This window comes from Acomys russatus, chromosome 11 (assembly GCF_903995435.1).
Source record: "Acomys russatus chromosome 11, mAcoRus1.1, whole genome shotgun sequence".
In the NCBI taxonomy this organism is placed as follows: Eukaryota; Metazoa; Chordata; class Mammalia; order Rodentia; family Muridae; genus Acomys; species Acomys russatus.
Window position 1 is genome coordinate 36,027,340 of NC_067147.1, and position 20,382 is coordinate 36,047,721.

Below are 20,382 nucleotides of genomic sequence, written 5' to 3' on the forward strand. Positions count from 1 at the left end.
TCTCTACTTGCCTGACATTTCACCTGGCTGGGGTTTGCACTGGGACTTTCTTAAATGCATACACGAGTCATCTTTTCATTTGAAACAAGAACTTGACTAAGATCCCTGTGATATAATTGACAGTAGATCATGTAATGAAAACTGAATTAACTGGTGGGATATTCTAACTAAAGTGTTTCCCCCAATATGACTTCTTCCTCTTCACTGTTCAACAGCACTCTGAAGCAGACGTCACCCATTCTCTGACAAGCCATATCATGCAGCTTTTTTTCCCCCTGTATGCTTGGACCAACCTATATTAACAGCAACGTGTCCTGCACAGCCTGTGATAAGGATATCACATCCGGGTCATGAGTTCTCAATGAGCGGGTGACTATTTTTGTTTAGGAAGAACTGACAGGTGGATGGAAAACGGAGCACCAGGAAAAGCCCCATCGTCCCCAGTGGTTGTGAGTCAGGATACTCACGTTATAAGTGCACAGTACACCTGCTGCCACACAGCACGCCTAGCTGTCGGTTTTAGATTTTTGTTATTTATGTAAGAACCACAAATACTTCTCTTTGTGTGGACAATAACATGGTGAGGGTGGAGGGACGTCCACTGAATTTCTACACTGTTTCTGGTATGACTGTCCTTTCCACAGTATTGGTTCTTCCGACGCACAAGCATAGGAGGCCCTTCTGTCTTCTAGTGTCTTCCGAGGCCCTTCTGTCTTCTAGTGTCTTCCAAGGCCCTTCTGTCTTCTAGTATCTTCCGAGGCCCTTCTGTCTTCTAGTGTCTTCCAAGGCCCTTCTGTCTTCTAGTGTCTTCCGAGGCCCTTCTGTCTTCTAGTGTCTTCCAAGGCCCTTCTGTCTTCTAGTATCTTCCGAGGCCCTTCTGTCTTCTAGTGTCTTCCGAGGCCCTTCTGTCTTCTAGTGTCTTCCGAGGCCCTTCTGTCTTCTAGTGTCTTCCGAGGCCCTTCTGTCTTCTAGTGTCTTCCGAGGCCCTTCTGTCTTCTAGTGTCTTCCGAGGCCCTTCTGTCTTCTAGTGTCTTCCGAGGCCCTTCTGTCTTCTAGTGTCTTCCGAGGCCCTTCTGTCTTCTAGTGTCTTCCGAGGCCCTTCTGTCTTCTAGTGTCTTCCGAGGCCCTTCTGTCTTCTAGTGTCTTCCGAGGCCCTTCTGTCTTCTAGTGTCTTCCGAGGCCCTTCTGTCTTCTAGTGTCTTCCGAGGCCCTTCTGTCTTCTAGTGTCTTCCGAGGCCCTTCTGTCTTCTAGTGTCTTCCGAGGCCCTTCTGTCTTCTAGTGTCTTCCGAGGCCCTTCTGTCTTCTAGTGTCTTCCGAGGCCCTTCTGTCTTCTAGTGTCTTCCGAGGCCCTTCTGTCTTCTAGTGTCTTCCTTGATTTCTTTCTTTTTGGGTTTTCATAGTAGAATAATAGAGGTCATAACATTTTTCTTTTCTTTTTTCTTTCTTTTTTTTTTTTTTTTTTTTTTTGTTTGTTTGTTTGTTTGTTTCTTTTTTTGAGTCTGTTGTAAATGGAATTGTTCCCCTAATTTCATTCTCAGTATGTTCATCTTTGGCATGCAGGAAGGCTGCGGGTTTTGCGTCATCATTTTGTAGTCTGTTACTTTGCTCAAAGTTTTTATCAGTTGTAAGAGTCTGGTTGAGGCCTCATGGTTTCTTGTGCATGGTCCTGTATCACCCACAATTAAGGGCACTTTGACTTCTTTCTGCCTTGTATCCCTTTCATACACCTCTGCTCTGTGGCTTAAGCTAAGACTTCAAATACTGTATTGTCCTGATTGTAATGGAACGGCTTTGAGTTTTTCTTCACTTAGCACAATGTTGGCGATAGATTTGTCACATAAAATCTTTATTTTGATGAGATATATTTCTTTTCTCCTAGTCTCTTCGGGCTTTTGTCATGAAGAGATGCTGGATTTTGTCAAAGGATTAGTCAGCACCTATTGAGAAGACATGTAGTTTCCTGCAATTTCTGCCTTTGAGCCCATTTGTATGAGGTATTACATTTATCGATTTGCATGTGGCTTAGTTTCCATCCTTGGTGGAGTGATAAAATAACTTAATAAAAGCAACTTAAGAGAGAAAGGGTTCCTTTTAGCTCCCAGTTTGAACTGTAGTCCATCCTGTCATAGAATTGAAGGCAGTAGGAACTCGAAGTACCTGAGCACGCTGTGTCTACAAGATGCACACCAAAAATCATGAATGCCAGTGATTGACTCACTCTTGCCATTTTAACCCTCTCATTATGCCACTCTAAGGGGGCCCTCCTGCCCATGGTTAATATGGGTCTTCCCACATCAATTCACATAGTCAAAGTAATCGTCTACAACCACGACCAGAAACTAAATTATCCCTCACAGATGTCTGTGCAAGCCTGTCTCCCAGGTGATTCCAGATCCTGTCAACTTGAAAATTACTACCTATGGTCACAGAGTGTATTGAGCCATCCTTGTCTTTCTGAAAAGAGGCTAGCTTGACCATGGTGAATGAGCTTTCTCATGTGTTCAGGAATTGTTTGAAGTATTTTATTAAGCATTTGTACATCCATGTTTATGAGGGAGATTTGTCGTGTGTGTGTGTGTGAGTGTGTGTGTATGTGTGTATGCATGTATGTGTGTGTAGAAAGAGAGACACAGACAGACAGACAGACAGGCAGGCAGGCAGGCAGGCAGGCAAGAGGACAACCTTGGACATCATTTCTCAGGATCCATCTGCCTTACTTTTTGAAATAGGACTTCTCACTGCCCTGGGCTTTGCTGTCTTCCTCCACCTCCCCAGTGATGGGATTACAAATGCACACTAATATGCTTGGTTTTGTTAATTAATTAATTTATCTATCCACTTTACATCTGGATCATAGCTCCCTTCCTCTTCTCTTCCAGGTCCCACCCTCCCTCACTCCTCCCCCATCCACCTCTCCTATTCCTTAAAAAAGGAGAGCTCCCACCCCAGCTCATCAAGGCACATCAGGACTGAGCACATCTTCCTCCCCTGTGGCCTGCCAAGGCAAGGGGGAAGTGATCCATGTCAGATACCGCCCCGCTCCTTTTACTGTCGGACTCATATGAACCCTGAGCTACCCATCTGTTGTATCTGTGTAGGGGGCCTAGGCCCTATCGCTACATGGTCCTTGGCTGGTGCTTCAGTCTCCATAAGCCCCTCTGGGCCCTGGTTAGTTGTCTCTGTTGGTCTTCTTGTGGAGCTCCTGTCCCCTCCATCTGTCCATCCTCCCCGCCCTTCCTTTTCCACAAGACTCCCTATGCTTTGCCTCGTGTTTGACTGTGAGTCTCGGCATCTGTTTGGATCCATTACTGGGCGGAGCCTCTTAGAAGACAGCTATGCTAGGTTCCTGTCTGTGAGCATAGCAGAGTATAGTCAATAGTGTCAAGGGTTGGCTCTCTCCCATGATGTGGGTCAAAGGTTAGGCCAATGTCTGGCTTATTACCTTCAGGTTCCAGGGGCTGAATTCATGTTCTCATGACCACGGGCACTTAATTTATTGACCTATTTCTCTGAGCTCCTGAATTTTTAATGGAATGTATTATAAATGTGTTGTATATTTTATCTTTATTTAGTTTGGGTATCATGGTAATACTGGCTTCTTAGAAAGAGTTTGGTAACATGCCTTCTTTTTATATTTCATAGACTAGTTTAAAATGGACCGGTGTTACTTTCCTCCATGATTCTGTTAGAATTCAAGAGCGAATTCATGTGGGCTTATATTTCTTTTAGTTGGGAGATGTTTTATCCTTTTTTCATCCTATTGCTTATTGTAAATTTGTTTAAATTGTTTATCTCATCTTGATTTAATTATAGTAGATCTTTTGAGTCTAGAACTATACCCATTTTTTTCAGATTTTCCAATATAACAGTTTTGCAGTAAGGTTTATTTATTTGTGTTTTTTAATCTTTATGTTTGTGTGTGTGGGTTCTTTACCTGCATCTATGGCTGTACCACATCTGTTGCTGATGTTCACGAAGACCAGAAGAAGACAGCAGATAGCTTGGAACTGGGGTTCAGATGCCTATGACCCATAATGGGTGATGGGAATTGAACCTGGACCTTATAATGAGCAGCCAGTGCTCTTAACTGCTGAGCCATCTCTCCAGCCCCCCTCATAAGTATTTTTGAAGTACTTTGTGTTGATTCCCTTTGAAACTCTAATTACTTTCAGTTTTCTGTTTCTTTTCTTTCTTTCTTTCTTTTTTCGTTTGGCCTTATAAGGGTTTAGAATCTTGTTTATCTTTTTTAAAATGCCATGTTTATGCTTTGTGTTTTCTTACTGCTACTATAGTTATTGTTGTTTCATTACATTAATTTCTACACTAAACTGCTTTGAGATCTGACTTAATTTTCTGAGAGCCTAATGTGCATGATGAATTTATTTATTTGAGACCTCTCTGGATCTTAATGTAGGCATTTGAGCAGTGAACTCTCTTTTTGGGACGTCTTTTGTTAGAGTACATAGGTTCTTCTATGCTGTGTTCATCTTTATATCATTCTTGGGGTTATTTATCTCTTAATGTATCCAATGATCTGGTTCTTATTCTGGTGTTGGTGTTGACTGTTAGCATTTCATTGTGGTCAGATAAAATACATTTTTTATTTGTTAAGGCTTGGTTTGTGTCATATTTTTTGAACAATTTCAGAGAAAGTCCAAAGACTTCTGGGAAGAAAGTGTGTTCTGCACTGTTGGTATGTAATGTCCTGTGGATTTCTATTAGATCCACTTGGTCTCTGTTGTCATTTAACTCAGATATATCTTTGTTGACTTTTTGTCAGGAAGACTTTTATCACTTGCTCAGACTAGGGTATGGAAGTCACTTTTTATCTGTAATGTTTGGTGCCTTATTATTCCTCATTTGCTTGCTTATTGCTCTGTCATTGCTTCATTCTTCCTGTAGGTTCATAGGTGTGTTCATCTTTCTCTTCAGTCTGAAGGAATCTTCACAGCATCTTCTGTAAAGATGGTTTGATGGTCATTAATTCTTTTAGCCTGTTCTTTCATTATTATGAGTCCTCCTGGGTTTTAAAGTTCCTTTAGAGAAATCAGCCTTTATTCTGATGTGCTTGCCTTTTTTTCCACTTGTTTCTCTCTTGTAGATTTAAATATATTTCATTATACTGCATATGTAATTTTTTTAATTATAATGTGCTCTTTTATGGTCTTGTCTGCTTATCATTCTAAATGCTTCTTGTCCTTGGGTGGTTATCTTCCCTATATTTTGGGACACTTTCTGCTAAGATTTGTTTTTGAAGTTGTTTATCTGCCTTTGTCCTGAAGTACCTCTTCCTGGTCTCTGCCCATGATGGATAGATAAGGTCTTTCCATCATATTCCATAGATCTTCAGTGCTTTGTTAATATGTTTTATTAATTTATGTTTATCATTGACTAATTGTTTTAATTCCTTTTCTGTGTTTAAGGCTTGATATTTAACCTCCTCCGAACTATCCTATTCAGACATTTTGAGGACATTTTTACTTGAGATCATTGAAATTTTCATTTCCAGTACTTCAAGTTGACTTTTCCTTCATTATTTCAATCTCTTTCTTGAATTCTTTATTTAAGTCATATGCTTGTTTGTGTTGGCATACATTCTAGAGTTTATTTTGTACTGCTTGATTTCTTTGAAAAGATTTATAATCATTCTTTTGTATTCTTTGTCTGGGGTTTCATTCATTCACTCAGATTAAGTTGTTAATTTTGGGAGAAGTTGTGTTGCCTTAGTTTATGATGTCTCTTGTGATCTTTGCATTGGGGCTTATGTGTTTGGGGTTAGGTAATTTTTATCTATCTATCTATCTTATTTTAAGACACCCTTGTTCTTTTGATGTATATATTCACAATGTTCAAGGTGGATCAGATTATAGGATTGAGTTGTCGTTTTCTTATTCTAAAGAGATTCTCAGGGTACCAGTGCCAACACTCCTGTGAGAGTAGAATAATGTCTAAAAAAATTTCAAGCGTAGGGCCACTTTGAAAAATGTAGTAATAGTCAAGTAAGTAACAACCCCCCCCCCTCTTAAACATAACCACTTTAGGAAATTCAGCAGCAACAGTACTGTGTACACTGGTGTGTTAGAATATTAGCGTGACTATGAAGAGATAACAGTTGTAATTACCATTATCTGTTAGATGCACAGTGTGTTGAAGTATCTTGCTATGCCTCATAAATATAAATAATTATTACAGGAAAATACAAAAAGATAATGTGAATGTAAACAACTGTAACTTTATGGGGCTTGGACTCTCTTCATTGTCTATATGAAAATGAAGCTAAAGGCAGAGAAACTCAGCCAAGTTCATGTGGATTTGAGAGCTGAGGACCTATTGCTTGTTCCAGTGAAATCCCCTGTGTTCTTCATTTACCTAAAAAAAAAAAAAAACTGCATATTTTTATTTGAAGACTCGTGTGTGTGTGTGTGTGTGTGTGTGTGTGTGTGTGTGTGTGTGTGTGTGTAAGGACAGTTTGGTGGGTTCAGTTATCTCTTTCTGCCTTGTTGGCCCAAAGGTTCAAATTCAGGTCAGCAGCTTCAGTGGCTGGCACCTTTAGCCACTGAGTCATCTAGCTGTCCTTTCTTTACTTTCATAAACTAGTATAGTTACACAGTTTCTCTCTTCTTGACTGATACCACTGTCTCATTAAAGTTTTGACTAAATCTGGAACCTAGTGTAAAATACACATTTTATGTTTTTTGTGTTACTCTTTTACCAGGAATTGTTACATAAAGTGCTTTGTAAACAGATACATGAATGTAATTGCAACTAGTGACACCGATGTCTTATTTTTACAGCTTTTACGACTGTTATTATTTAAAATTATTAACTACTTTATATGTGAGGAAACAGATGTTGGTAAAGGAGTGTATGTGCCCAGATTTAATGACAAGGATGCACATGCTACCTTCCCCTCTTGCCCATTTAGGTTTCTTTGTTCCCCTCAGCGGCATTTAGTCTGTAGAGTTGTGTGATGTGCTTTACATTGTCACATAAGGGGCCATTCTGACCTCTGACACCCTCGCTGGTCATATTGGGTACTTGCTCACGGAGACAGCACCAAGACATTTAGCCTTTCTGCTATTTTTTAACCTTTCATCTAGATCTTTACACACAAACCCTCTTTCAAAGAGAGAGAGAAGCAAATGTCACATGGCGCCTCTGAACTCTTCTGTAAGTTCCCCCAAGCCCCCCCCCCATTTCTTTTGCTCCTGTAAGTAACCTCATCTTCTGGCCTAAAGAGATTTGGGACTTTGACAGCGTAGAGTCCTTCCTGTTCCTGCTTTTGCTACAAAGTCAGTTCTTTAAGGGCAAAGCGCCATGTGGCGTGCATGCACCCTTCCCTTCAGCTTAATATCTGTGTGTTGACTTAGAGCAGAGTGAACTGTAATAAGCTGATTTGCACACCGACTCTGTTAGGAGATGCTTATCAGCCCGTCTAGGACAGGTTCACACTCATGACTGAAGCAGCCGGGACAGGCTTTTATTTAGGGAGCGCTTAGTCGGGGCTTAGAAGCTGCAGTCAAGTGTTAGCGTTTGTCTAACCAGGGATGCCCCGACTTAGGGGATGCATACTAGCAAATGCTCAGTGAACACATGGGACCCAAACTCAAAAGCAGCAGAACCCAAACTTTTAATGCCACTCGTTCCATTTGTACAAATATGAAACCTGTGCTGGACATGTCACATCATCCATCCACTTCATAAGGCAAGGCTGGTGAGGTATAGTCATGGATTCAGGTTTGGCATAGAAACTAAGAGTGGAGCATTCTGTTATAAAGCAACAGTCTTCTGACCACAGAGAGATTTCTAGTCAACCCCAGGTTATCTTTGCTCTTGCTGATTTTTTGTTTGTTTGCTTGTTTTTGGTTTGGAGATAGGGTATAATATAGTCCAGGATGGCTTTGAACTCACTAAGTAGACAAGGAAAGATGATCTTGGACTTAGGATTCTCATGGCAACTCCTCCCAAGCAGTGGAATGACAGGTGTGAGCCACCACATGTGATTGCGTGTGGTGCTAACTAAATCCAAGCCTTTGCACACACTGAGAAAACACTCTACCAGTTGGGCCACACCGCCAGCTGCAGTCATTTGTATTGCTCTGTCCACCCGATGCCAAGGTCGGGGATGTTGGTGCTGGCTTCCCAGCCTTACCATCTCGTGCATATGCACTGCCAGCCTGTGGTGATAATCTAGATACCTCTTGGGCTAAGATTAGGAGCAACCTATGTTGCCTTTTTCAAGAAATGGTAGCCTATGCTTGTATAGAACTCTCCTTTAAGAGCCTCCTTTGTGTTTGACCTCCAAGCCTGTTTCCATTTTAAGAGGCCGCTTAAAGCTTTCAAGTCTTAAAGGCTAGCCTGCAATTTCATATCTTCTGGCCTGTTAAATATCCATGCTGAATTGAATTGACAGCTCCAGTTACAAGCCTTGGCACATTAGTCATAAAAACTGTAAATATTTTAATGCTTAATGATTGTAAAACAAAGAGCCACTGTGGCCAAAGGCTAAATGCTATTTTAAGAAGCCAGCAGACCCTCACACTAGGCAGCTTGTATTGTCTTCATACAACTAGTGGAATCAATCATTTGCCTTCTGGAATCATTTTTCCCTTCCCCTGCCTCTGCCCCACCAAAAGCTGGGAGACTCACATATGTAAATCTGCCTTTGGGACCACTTCCCATCTTCCCGCACTTTTCAGTACAAACACTGTACTGTAGAAATTAACTGACCTAAAATTATCTGCCACCATCTCATAAGAGTTCCCACCCTCTCCCTCCCCACCTCCCCCCCACCCCCTGCCCCCCCACCCCACCCTGCCAATCCAAAGCTCTTACTACCCTTTCGCTGTCTGTCCTCTGTACACATCCTCGTGCAGAAACAAGCCGAGGTGTTTGAAGGCTTGGAACAATCACCCCTCTTCCACACTGATCACCAGTGTCCAACTCTAGGCCTTCTCTCCCCTGAACAACTCCAGGTTTGTCTTAGTGCAGAGAGAAGCGAGGCTGTAGTAAAGAGAGGGAAGGGGAGAAGGAAGGGGGGCGGGGAGAGACAGACAGACAGACAGAGACAGAGACAGAGAGAGTGTCGTGGAACTGTGTGGTAAAGCAGTGAGCTGTGTTGTCTTGCTTCAGGCACTGCTTAGGGTCACCAGGCTCAGTGTGTGGAACTCTCTGGAAATGCTATCCAGCAGCACACTATGCCATGGTGAAGTCCCTGTAGGGGTGGGATCCCAACACTGAACCATCTCTGCTGAAGACGACTCATGCAGAGGCATAGTTTCTGGGAACAAGTTAACTGCAGCAAATGAAACTGTACTTTTGAGATGGGGGGATGTTTAGAGATCACATAGGGCTGGTAAATTTAAGGAGATGGTCAGAAGACAGGAACAGTAGTTTATAACAGGGACAAAAAGAAAACAAAAAAAAAAATAAAATAAAATAACAACTCAGCACTAAGGGAGGCAAAGGCAGGCAGATCGCTGTGAATTCAAGTCCAAGATAGCCAAGCCTTCTCAGAGAAAGTCTGTCTGTAAAAATCAAACCAAGCAAAACAAAAAACAAAACCAAAAAAAGATAAAGTTGGTGCCTGCATAGCACACAGGAATTTTTTTTTTTTTTCAGAGCTTCCAGGTAAATTGGAGAAGAGTTTTGTGGTAACATATTAACAGAGAGCTCCTTGGAGATTCAGGTTCATACAGGATGAGAGGTTGTTTACTGAATATTTTGTTGTGTATCATATTAACATGAGGAATTTAAATGCGCTCACGGTGCCATGCAGTAGCCTACACATGCCAAAATCTAGGCATCCAACATCTTAACTGCATAGCAGCTTCCACATACCACAGCCCAACCATTCAACACACAACCTACTGTATACCATGACGTAGCCACTCAATAACTGCACAGTGTGGCCTTATAGGCCCAGCTCCGCCTATATGACATAACCACGTAGCAGCCTAGACATGCAAACGGCCTAATCATCGAACAGCCTAACCTTGTATATTCCTGGAGCTGCCCAGACTTTCATCATGGGCTGAGACGCACAGCTACGAGCCTGTGTAAGCAATTCCAAAGCACAGGATTTCCTCCAGTTGGTGTATTTTGCTAGTTCCAATGCATTTGGGAGATACAGATTAAGAATGCCCCTTAGGCCATCCCACTCTCCTTGAGTTTTCCAGATTGAGTGAGATGTTGCTGCCACCTACAGGAGGCTCGCTGTCATCTCCACTGTAGCTTGTCCCAGGAGTTGACCACCAATGATTGCCCTGGCATCCACTGCGAAAGCTCACACCTTTCCAAATGAAGTCCTTGGAGACTGTCATTTCTTCCTGACATAGGAAGCCTGTATTTCCACATGCATCTGGACTCACCCTTACCCCCACCTTGTCACAGAGAAGAGGTCTATCTACCACAAGGGGACTTCCCTTCCAAAGAAAAAGATTTGATGTGCTCCTTAGAAAGGGGCCACTGGCCTATCACCAAAATACTCTCGTGACCTGGCTGACTTTTACTTTCTGTTATTCTGAATGTGGCTTAAAAAAATAGGCTGGGACTCTTGGGCTTCTGTACTTGGCAGTCTAGAGACTTTCTTACGCTTATAGAAGTGAAGAAATTCTTCCGTTTACAAAAGTGAAGAAAGGAAAAGTGTCATTTGTAAAGGGCCCTGTGAGGTTGTGGGGGCCACAGAAGGATTCTAGCTGGAGCACTGTATCTCTCTGCTGTGTGCAGGGTGCCTTCTCAGCTATAACAAGAGATCATTTTAAGGAAAAGGATCCTGAAGACCATTAAGATACGGGTATCTCTCCACAGCTCACATGTTAAACCTTTGTTATTTCATCTAGCAACATGTGATGAATTGCGACTTTGAGAAACTGTGGTTTCTCTCAGAGCACTTTGAAGGATAATGTAAGCACTCCTCCGAATAACTAACCATCCTGAGACAACTGGACTCTTTTGGGCGGGGGGGGGGGGGGGGCGTCCATATCTTTGCTAAGGAAACCCAACGAGCTTTCTAGATGGACAAAGCAATCAGAATAATTTCTAGGGGTTACGGAGAGGTTCTCCATGCAAAAATAGAATTTCCCTGGAGGTTTGCTTAGACAAGAAACAGAAGCGGAGGAAAGGGTGGGAAGAGGACAGAGATAGTGGCAATCACAGAGGAAGCCTGCTGGGAATCAAGCCTTCCTGCTGTTAGGTACTAACTGAGAGTGGCTGTCAAAGGGGGAGAAAGCCACACTGGTCCACTATGCTGCTGATCTTGCCACAGCCGTTCCCAGGAGGAACGTGGCAGGGACCTGACAGTCCCGCCATCGGACCCTCATTGACAGTATACATGTGAAGGTCTGACTAGGGAGCGGTTTCTTTCCATTGGCACCTGGGGACAGATGATTTGCCTGACGGGCCTCTCATCCACTTGTGACGCCATTTATGTTACACCAGCTAACGATGACATACAACAGTGAGTGTAACAGATGACTCTGCTTAAGTGATGTCATTACAATATGTCAGATGTACTAGTAGAGGGGAACTGTTGCATAACAAAAGCTTCCCTTCCACACAGAAGAGGGATGCATGCGTGAACTCACCTTCATGACCTAGATCTGTTATAAAGTGTGTCTGACGAAAACCAGGACGAAACCGAAGGAATTCTGGGTGTTTTGCTAGTGGAGGATCTGCCACTGCTTTCAGATGAATCGTTTCGGAGAATGGCCTCTTAATTAGTAACAGAAGGTTTGCAGCCACCACAGTTGCAGCAGAGACTGCTTGACTTATTAACATTTGAAGCCTCGTCAGGAGTGGAGGCAGAAAACCTCCTTGTCATAATTGCTGTGTGTCAGGAGGTTTGTGCATCTTACCTCATGGGGAACTGCTGGTCTTTGCCTTAGGATTCTTAATCCTCTTGTGGAGCTCTGAAGTCGGTGGGAATTCTTCAGTGTTCTACTGCTTAGCACATGAGGCAGGAAAGAACAAACGGCCACGAGGCCCTGGGTACCTGGCAGGGTCTTCTCTTCCAAGTGTCCCCAGTCATCTTCTCATTATTTTACCTCCCTACTATGCCAACTGTTATTTCCTTTGACAGAAAAAATCTTTCTTTTCCTTTTCAAGGAAAGAGGGGATTTTTTTTTTTTAATGTAATGAAGCCAGGTTCTGATCTTGGGAATCATTCTGTGTAGCTCAGCAGGTTCACCTTCAGACTTGGCTTGCTTCAGCTTCCTGCAGCCACTAAAGTAAAAGGCAATGTGAGTTCGCGCATCATGGGAAGCATGAACCTTGGGGACAGATGTGTCTGGTTTCTTCCCAGCAGCTCAAACCTGGCTTGGGTTATTTTTTGCTTTAATTTTATTCCCTTAGCTCTTTATACACTTCACCTTTATCTTTAGGTTATAAAAAGTGTTCTCACAGGCTAATGGTAAAAGGATCTTATTATCTTCCTTTTTGTTACCCACCCAAACTGCTGCTCAGAGCAGTGAAACCATTCCTAGTCAGAGGCAGGCAGGCAGGCAGGCAGGCAGGAAGGCAGGCTTTCAAATTCGCCCCTTCAGCAGTGGGGTGAGGTGAACAGTGAAGGAGCCTTTTTAAATACTCACATTCCCTGTGATAGCACTCTGCTCGTTATCACAGGCCCCGGCACAGCTTTAGGTTGGGGGCTTCAGGAAGGCTGACAATGTGAAATTTCCCACTTGGACCTTGGGGATAGGCTCTAAGAAGGAAAGGAGAGCTGTGGATCGACTCGGGCATTACCCACATAACACGTCAATCAAACGCTGGTGCAGAGGCTCAGTCAGACTCTCTGACTTGTGAAGCTTTCATTCACCAGAGGCAATATCCTTCCATTTATCACCTTGTGGGTAATGTGTACATAAAATTAAAATAATTAACTGTACCACTGTGCTTGGTTTTGTTAGTCATTCTAGCAAATTATCAAGCCTAAGGGGTGTTGTGGGAACTCTCTGCTTGATAGCTGAACCATTAGAAAAGCATGGCCTAGTGACCCCACCTGAAGCAGGCATCCAAAGTGAGGAAATGCTTATGGATAGGGACCCCAACTGTACAGTCAGCACCAACTCTAGGTAGTAAGTGATGGAATGATATCGCAATACCCACGGTTTTACTGGAAATAGGATAATTGTTACTAAGGGTAATGTTCTGATTTCCACTGGATGCTTAAAATACTAGAAAGGGCTCCTAGACCTTTTTGTTGGACATTATAACGTGAAGCAGTGATGGACTGTGTCCTTAGTGGACAGGTTAGTCAAGTAACATAGAACATGACACTCAACTCGTGGCCCCAGACTGCACTGTAGGAAACTGTCCGTTATCACTTGCCACTGAGTAGGATATGTGGACACAGAAAGAGTAATAAGCACTTAGAGGTTTGACAGTAATTGGCTTGGTCGTAACATTTTGGTACAGAGGGAAACAGAGAAGTATCGTTCTGAGTGGCAGTCTGGGTGAAAGTGATCCTTTGCCATGGACAGACAATAAGCTAAATCTAGAAAATACAACTTTTCTTGGTATGAGCAGATGGTTTCAAAACTCAGTGAGCCCCAGAATCAGGATAGGTTTGTACCTAACACTGCTTGCTCTGCCTGGTTTTGAGCAGGTTGATTTGCCTCTCTGGCCTGCTTCTCCGTTTGGAAATGGATATAATAGTGCTTTCTGTCTTCTTACTCAGAGCTCAAAATACCAAAGGGGATAACTCAGGACGAGTGCACAGGGCCTGGAACACAGCCAGCTAACTGCTGCTATTCCCTCCAGGTTTACCGTGGCTCCAGGTTTATGGTGGTTCAGTCTTGGCTGCAGAAGGGCAAGGCAGTCTTGAGGACGTTGAAGTCAGCCTGAGCTCTGCAGTGATTACCTGCAGCCACAGTCACCGAGCATTGCTTGACTTTATACTAAAGGTGGGAGGCCTCTGGTTGGCCCAGGTAGTTCATGAAGAATTTAGAAAGGCCTACCACTGATGCCTATAAAATATTTGAGACGAGACTTAGATGGACTGTCAGCAAATAGGAGCAAGCAAACTATGCTTCATTCCACAACTTTGCCTCACCCAACTATAATTCTGTTAGATTCCGAAGGAAAGTACAGTGAGAGACCGTGTGAGAGTGCTCTGGCTAGGGCAGCAAACGTGTCCAGAATCCCTTGGGAAAGATTTTTCTCTCTCTCAAGATTCTACAGAGATAGCATGACCCTTTTTCTTTCAGATGTCAAGAGTGAAAGGTAGAGGAGAGGATCCAGCGGTGCTGTCTATTCTGTTTTTCTGATGCCCCTTTCAACCCTTAACTTTTTATTAAATGCTGACCCAACAGTGCCTGAGCAGATTTTCCCATGCTAACTGGGCCTCCCGTCTTTTTCAGGTTCTGCGCACCTTCCCAAGCGCTTTCGAACCCCAAGGTGAAGTGCTGGCCGGCCCCAGAGGGCTGCAATGAAACCACACTTGAAGCAATGGCGACAACGAATGCTCTTTGGAATCTTTGTTTGGGGGCTCCTCTTTTTGGCGATTTTTATCTACTTCACCAACAGCAATCCTGCCGCACCTGTGCCCAGCTCCTTTTCGTTCCTGGAGAGCCGTGGGCTCCTGCCTGTGCAAGGCAAGCAGCGGGCCATCATGGGCGCTTTGCAGGAGCCCTCCTTGCCCAGAAGTTTGGAGGCAAGCAACGTGCTGCTGGGCGGTCACCGTGCCAGCTCCTTCCACAGCGGACCTGGGGATCCACAGAAATGGGACCAGACCCAAGATGGCTTTGACAATGGGGAAGAGTTTTTTTCCTCCCAGGTCCGGAGGAAATCGCAAAGTGCTTTCTACCCGGAGGACGACGGCTACTTTTTTGTTGCGGGTCAACCAGGGTGGCACCACCACCCACAGGGCACACTGGGGCTTTCCTCTGCTGGGGAGACATCGCGGCGGGCAGGACCCGCCCAGCACAAACGGGAGAAGCTACGCCAAGCAAGGCTAAGCAACATGCCAGAGGAGGCCTATGACAGCGACATGCTGTCAGCCTCCATGTCCAGAGCCTTCCTATACCGGCTATGGAAGGGGGCCGTGTCCTCGAAGATGCTGAATCCGCGCCTGCAGAAGGCCATGCGCTACTACATGTCCTTCAACAAACACGGCGTGCGCTTTCGTGGACGGCGGGAGGCGCGGCGTTCTGGACCTGAGCTGTTGTGCGAGCTGCGTAGGCGGGTGCGCGTACGCACGCTGGACGGCAAAGAAGCGCCCTTCTCGGCGCTGGGCTGGCGGCCTCTAGTACCTGGGGTGCCTCTGAGCCAGCTGCACCCACGTGGCCTGCGCAGCTGTGCAGTAGTCATGTCCGCCGGTGCCATCCTGAACTCCTCCTTGGGGGAGGAAATCGGTGGGTCCAGTGGGGCTGGCTGGGTGTCTGCCCTGGACGCTGGGCAAGCTTCTTCCGTCATAGGAACCATGGTCTGTGCGAGTAAGCAGACAGGAACAGATAGCAGGGGCATCTGGTAGTAATGTGGGGGAGGAAGAGAAGGTCAGGGATGCTGGAGGTTGATTTCAGGAGTGCCACTCATACAGAGAACGATAGTGGTGTATTGAAAGTCTCACAAACTAAACCCACATCTAGGGGCTCTGAGGCCAGCTAGGCTGCTGCTGAAAACAGGTTCCAGTCAAAGGTTAGCTCTAGTCCTGGACTGTTCTCTCAACCCAACTTTCGTTTGGGTCATAGCCAGTGTGCACTGTGGGGATCTTCTCCAAGATAGTGAGCAACATGAGATTGCTGTCTACCCTGACGTGCTGTCCTTAAACCCTCATGTATTTGGAGAGCGTTGGCATCGTACTGTCTCTGTGGGTCAATAGCATACGGAGAAGGAGGGAGAAATTTTTAAAGGACTTGGCTGAGCTTGCAAATCTCAAATCTGTAGGACACACTAACAGGTTGCGAACGTAGACAGTTTTTTAAAAAATTTTTTTATTAATTTATTCTTGTTACATCTCAGTGTTTATCCCATCCTTGTATCCTCCCATTCTTCCCTCCCCCCTCCCCATTTTCCCATTATTCCCCTCCCCTATGACTGTTCCTGAGGGGGATTACCTCCCCCTGTATATGCTCATAGGGTATTAAGTCTCTTCTTGGCAACCTGCTGTCCTTCCTCTGAGTGCCACCAGGTCTCCCCAGTTTTAATGATGCGTTCTTTAAAAAAAAATTGTTTTCTCTAAAGGTTTATTATTGTATTATGTATATGAACATCTCGCCTGTGTATGTGTGAGTGGTGGTGTGTATGCCTGGAGTCAGTGGGGGCCAGAAGGGGAGACCAGCTCTCCTTGACCTGGGATTAGTTGAGGTTGTGAGCGCCCTTGTGGGTTCTGAGAACTAAGCTTTGGTCCTCTGTTCTTCTCCTCTGCCCATCTATGCTGCATTGACGCAGAGCTCCTTGGTATACCTCTCTGTATATTCTTAGGGCCTTCAGCTGATTGGACGAGGCCCAGAATAACATGGAGAGTCATCTGCTTTGAAGAAAAAAAAAGTCCTTCCCAGTGACACCCAGGCCTCATAGCAGAGCCGAGTAGACACACAGTGTAAACGGCCACAGCTTTCTGCTATCTTTAAGTAGGTTATCAGGTCCAGAGTCTCTTGGTTAAAGGGTATAGAATAAAGTATATTTGCCAGCCCGGAGTCTATATCGTGCTACAGAGGGGCTGACATGGCTCACCAAGGGAAGTCTCAGTGTTTGGTGGACAGCGTTCATCTCCTCACCCTTCCTTGTCAGAGAAGGTATCTACTCTTCTGCCCTGCCCCTTCCCTATCTCTTCTCTGGCTGCAAATTTTAGACCCCTTGCTCTAGCAGCCCTCTGTCCATAAGCGAGCAGTTTGGCCCTCATGATTACTCGTTCATTTCACAAGCATGTATTTCTCTCCCAACTGGCTTTTCTTTTTTTCTTTTTTTCTTTTTTTTAAACTGAGCATAGACTGCAAATGTGGCTAAAGCATAGCCTCAGCTTCAAGTCTGAATGCAAAACAGATGGTTGTAGGTCCTAAGTCACTAGTCTGGAAGTGACATTCGGGCGCGGGGGGGGGGGGGAATTACTTCTTCATAACAGAGAAGCAATGTATGCTTTTGTGTTCTTCTAAGCGGATCCTTTAGTTTTTTGTCTTTGAAGAGTGATGGTGTCCTGCAGACAACTTGGAAAGTCACACTCAGAAGCCCAAACCTCAGTTCTGTTTCTAGGCAATGAGGCTGAATGGGTTGTTGGTTTTTTTTTGTTGTTGTTGTTGTTGTTTTGTTTTTTTTAAGTTAAGAATCCAAGGCAACAAATCTGTGCTTCTAGTGTGAGGTCCCTGTGTCTCCATGCTAACATTATATCAGGCTCATAGTAACGCTGTCCATGTGTCACATAAGCTTGTAGCAAAACCCAGAGCAGAGCGGCTTGCAATTTATTAAGAAAGAGCAGTGGTTTAGAGGGCCCCAGGGTGAAAGAACACCACAGCTCTTTCCCATTTCTGAGGACCAATATTAAAATGCAGAAGAGGGATTTAAGTATTAGGCTTTGAAGCAGGCAGTAACTTCTGGTTTTGTTTAGGTTTTAACACCTCTGCGTCGTAAATATATAATGTTTGAGTGGCTCTGGCATACCAAACGGGATTCTCTTGTCCTTTATTCATTCATAAATGATCATGACTAAAGCCTTTTAACCTCAATTCAAAGTTGTGGCTACGGTTTGCCTCTCTCCTTCCTGCTTACCTGAAGTTGCCATCGCAAACCCGCGTGGTTGTTAATGGCTCTCAGAGGGGGAAAAAGTCTCATGCAGTAGATTTCTTCATGCCCCTTGGAGTCTTGGAGTGTTGGGGCATACTTCAGCGAACCTCAGATTGCTCCCTCCGGATTGGCCAAGTAAAGATCAAAGGAGTTGCCAAAAGTTGCCATGGCAAAAACTTTAAAGTATTCCCAAGGCAGTCCTATGGCATAGCCCACCTTTAGCTCTGACAGAAAGAGCCCCCCCGCCCAGGTAGGGAAGGTTACCTGCTTCATTTTTCCAGAGGGAGGCCCAGCTAAGTGTTTTCTGGCTACCTTTTTGGCTCCCCAAGGTTTTTGTTTTATGGGCACTAAGTCCTTTTTGTTGCGGCTCCATTCCATTAGACTAAGTCCTATGGAACAATTGCTTAAGGTTAGAAAAGTATAGTGATCATAAACACCATTACTTTGAGTGTGTAACCTGAGCCGTTTTGGAAACATGGAACATTCTTTCCTGGAGTTATGAGACAGTCTCTTGTCACCCATACAACAAATGGCAACAACATGCTGGTCATTCCTGGCCGGGCTGTAAAAGTGGAAGCACACCACAAAAATGAAGACCTGCTATGAGAAGACATCACAGTCCTGACGGGGAAGACCAGGGTTGGTGTTATCAGACAATTGAATATTGTCACGTAGGTGGGGAATGGAGGTAGGAGGCAGGGTGGATAAGTGGGCAGAATGCAAAGAAATTTCTGGGTCAGGCAAGTTCAGTATCGTTACATTTAAAAAGCCAAGAAGGCAGTTCACATAGCCACTCAACCACGATTAGATACTTGCTCATCATAACTTCTTTATTGTATCCCGTGCTAAGCACAAAGAAGAATAAGTGACAGACACAAAGTTCACATTCTACGCCATCCTGGGGGAGAGTCCAGACCATGAATAGATAGCTCGGTTATATTGTGAATAGGAGAAATGCAGAAAGATGTGTAGACACACAGGATAGAAGCGACGGCAGAGCCCTAACCTATGCACTTCTTATGGGTGGGCAGAGAGGGGGGGGGGGGGTCGGCATAGATTGCTTTGCAGAAGCTGGTCCAAGCCAAAGGTCCAGCACAGGGCATGAGATTAGCAATGCTTTCTTGAGCTCAGGGGCAGGAAAGGAGCGGGCTAGGAAGAGGGAAGAGCAGTGCGTGGACAGTCTGTCGCTTACAAAATCAGACTTCCTTTACCAATTGCAGTAGTATTGCCAGCCGAGATTGTTTACTGTAGATAAAGTCTTATTTTAATGTGTTTTAACTGTTATAAAACCAGAATCACAAAGTGGTACATATATTTCCATATATTTTTTTAGATAGGATACAGGCATCTCGAGTCCCATGGGCAGAGCGTGGATTCTGTAGTCTGGTTCTCTAAGAACTGACAGCAGTGATGTCTGAGGCACGAAAACATAACAGTGGATGTTTTATTTTGGAGAAATGACATGGGAGCCTGGGTTTGTGGGCAAGAGAAAAGTCAGTAGCCATGGACAAGCCAGCGAGGAGAGGGAGATACGATGGGAATTGACAGAGATAACTCATGGCTTTTTCCTGTGTTTGCAGTCCTTTGGCTGATGTCTGAAGACTGCATGCTGTGACTGTTTACTGTTTATTTTCTTTTTTTTTAATTTTTTATTCATTTATTCTTGTTACATCTCAATGGTTATCCCATCCCTTGTATCCTCCCATTCTTCCCTCCCTCCCATTTTCCCCTTATTCCCCTCCCCTATGACTGTTCCTGGGGGGATTTCCTCCCCCTGTATATGCTCAAGTCTCTTCTTGGTAACCTGCTATCCTTTCTCTGAGTGCCACCAGGTCTCCCCCTCCAGGGGACATGGTCAAATATAAGGCACCAGAGTTTGTGTGAAAGTCATACCCCACTCTCCACTCAACTGTGGAGAATGTTCTGTCCATTGGCTAGATCTGGTTTCTCTTCAGATCGTATAAATCTTTCGCCTTTTACTGTTTATTTTCTGATCAGCACGAGTCAGGAGGTCAAGTAGGGGATGCAAGGCCTGAGTCAAGGCTAGCTGGAGACTTAGTGCCAGGACTCCTGGCATGCCCAGCTGCTCTTTGATGTGCTTTTGTGTAAAGTTAGCACAGTTGTACTCTGACCCAGAAATGCCTTCTCTGGGAGGGATGCTTGGCTTCATTCACCTTGTGTTTACTCCCCATGTGAATGAACGGCTTAGCTCCTGAAGACGCGTTACCACGCAGTCAGGTGTGTGTTTACCGAGTGTGTATGGCTAGGACAGACGGTTTTAGCTCGTTGTCCTCTGGTTGTGTTCCTTGACTGCTTCCACTCTTCAGCAGACTCTAGCGCACTGCCTCATCTGCACAAGTGACCTCATGACTCTTGAGACCAACCCCCTCTCCAAGAAATTCATTGTCTTCTGCCCCTGTGACATCGTAAGGAGCTGAGTGCCGGCCCATCTAACTCAGCAGTTATCAACCTGTCACGGGGTCACTTAAGACCATCAGAAATACAGATATTTACATTACAACATAACTGTAGCAAAATTATAGATACGAAGAGTCAATGAAAATTGTTTTATGGTTAGGGGGGAGGGTCACCACAACAAGAGGAACTGTATTAAAGGCCCACAGCACTGGAGAGTTTGAGAACTGCAGAGCTAGAGCAATAGGCAT

The 20,382-nt window shown here is 44.6% G+C and overlaps 1 protein-coding gene across 3 annotated transcripts in view; it reads left to right on the forward strand.

Annotated features, from left to right (window-relative positions):
• Window positions 1-20,382, forward strand: part of St6gal2 (ST6 beta-galactoside alpha-2,6-sialyltransferase 2) — a 66,119-nt gene that overhangs the window by 25,055 nt on the left and 20,682 nt on the right. For 2 of the 3 annotated variants that reach the window (XM_051153063.1, XM_051153064.1), the window contains exon 2: window positions 14,359-15,351. In XM_051153063.1, the coding sequence (XP_051009020.1) occupies window positions 14,427-15,351 (925 nt within the window). In that variant the 5' untranslated portion in view covers window positions 14,359-14,426. Of the gene's footprint in view, window positions 1-1,903; window positions 1,996-14,358; window positions 15,352-20,382 lie in introns of those variants that run through there. The other variant, XM_051153065.1, reaches the window with a different exon arrangement.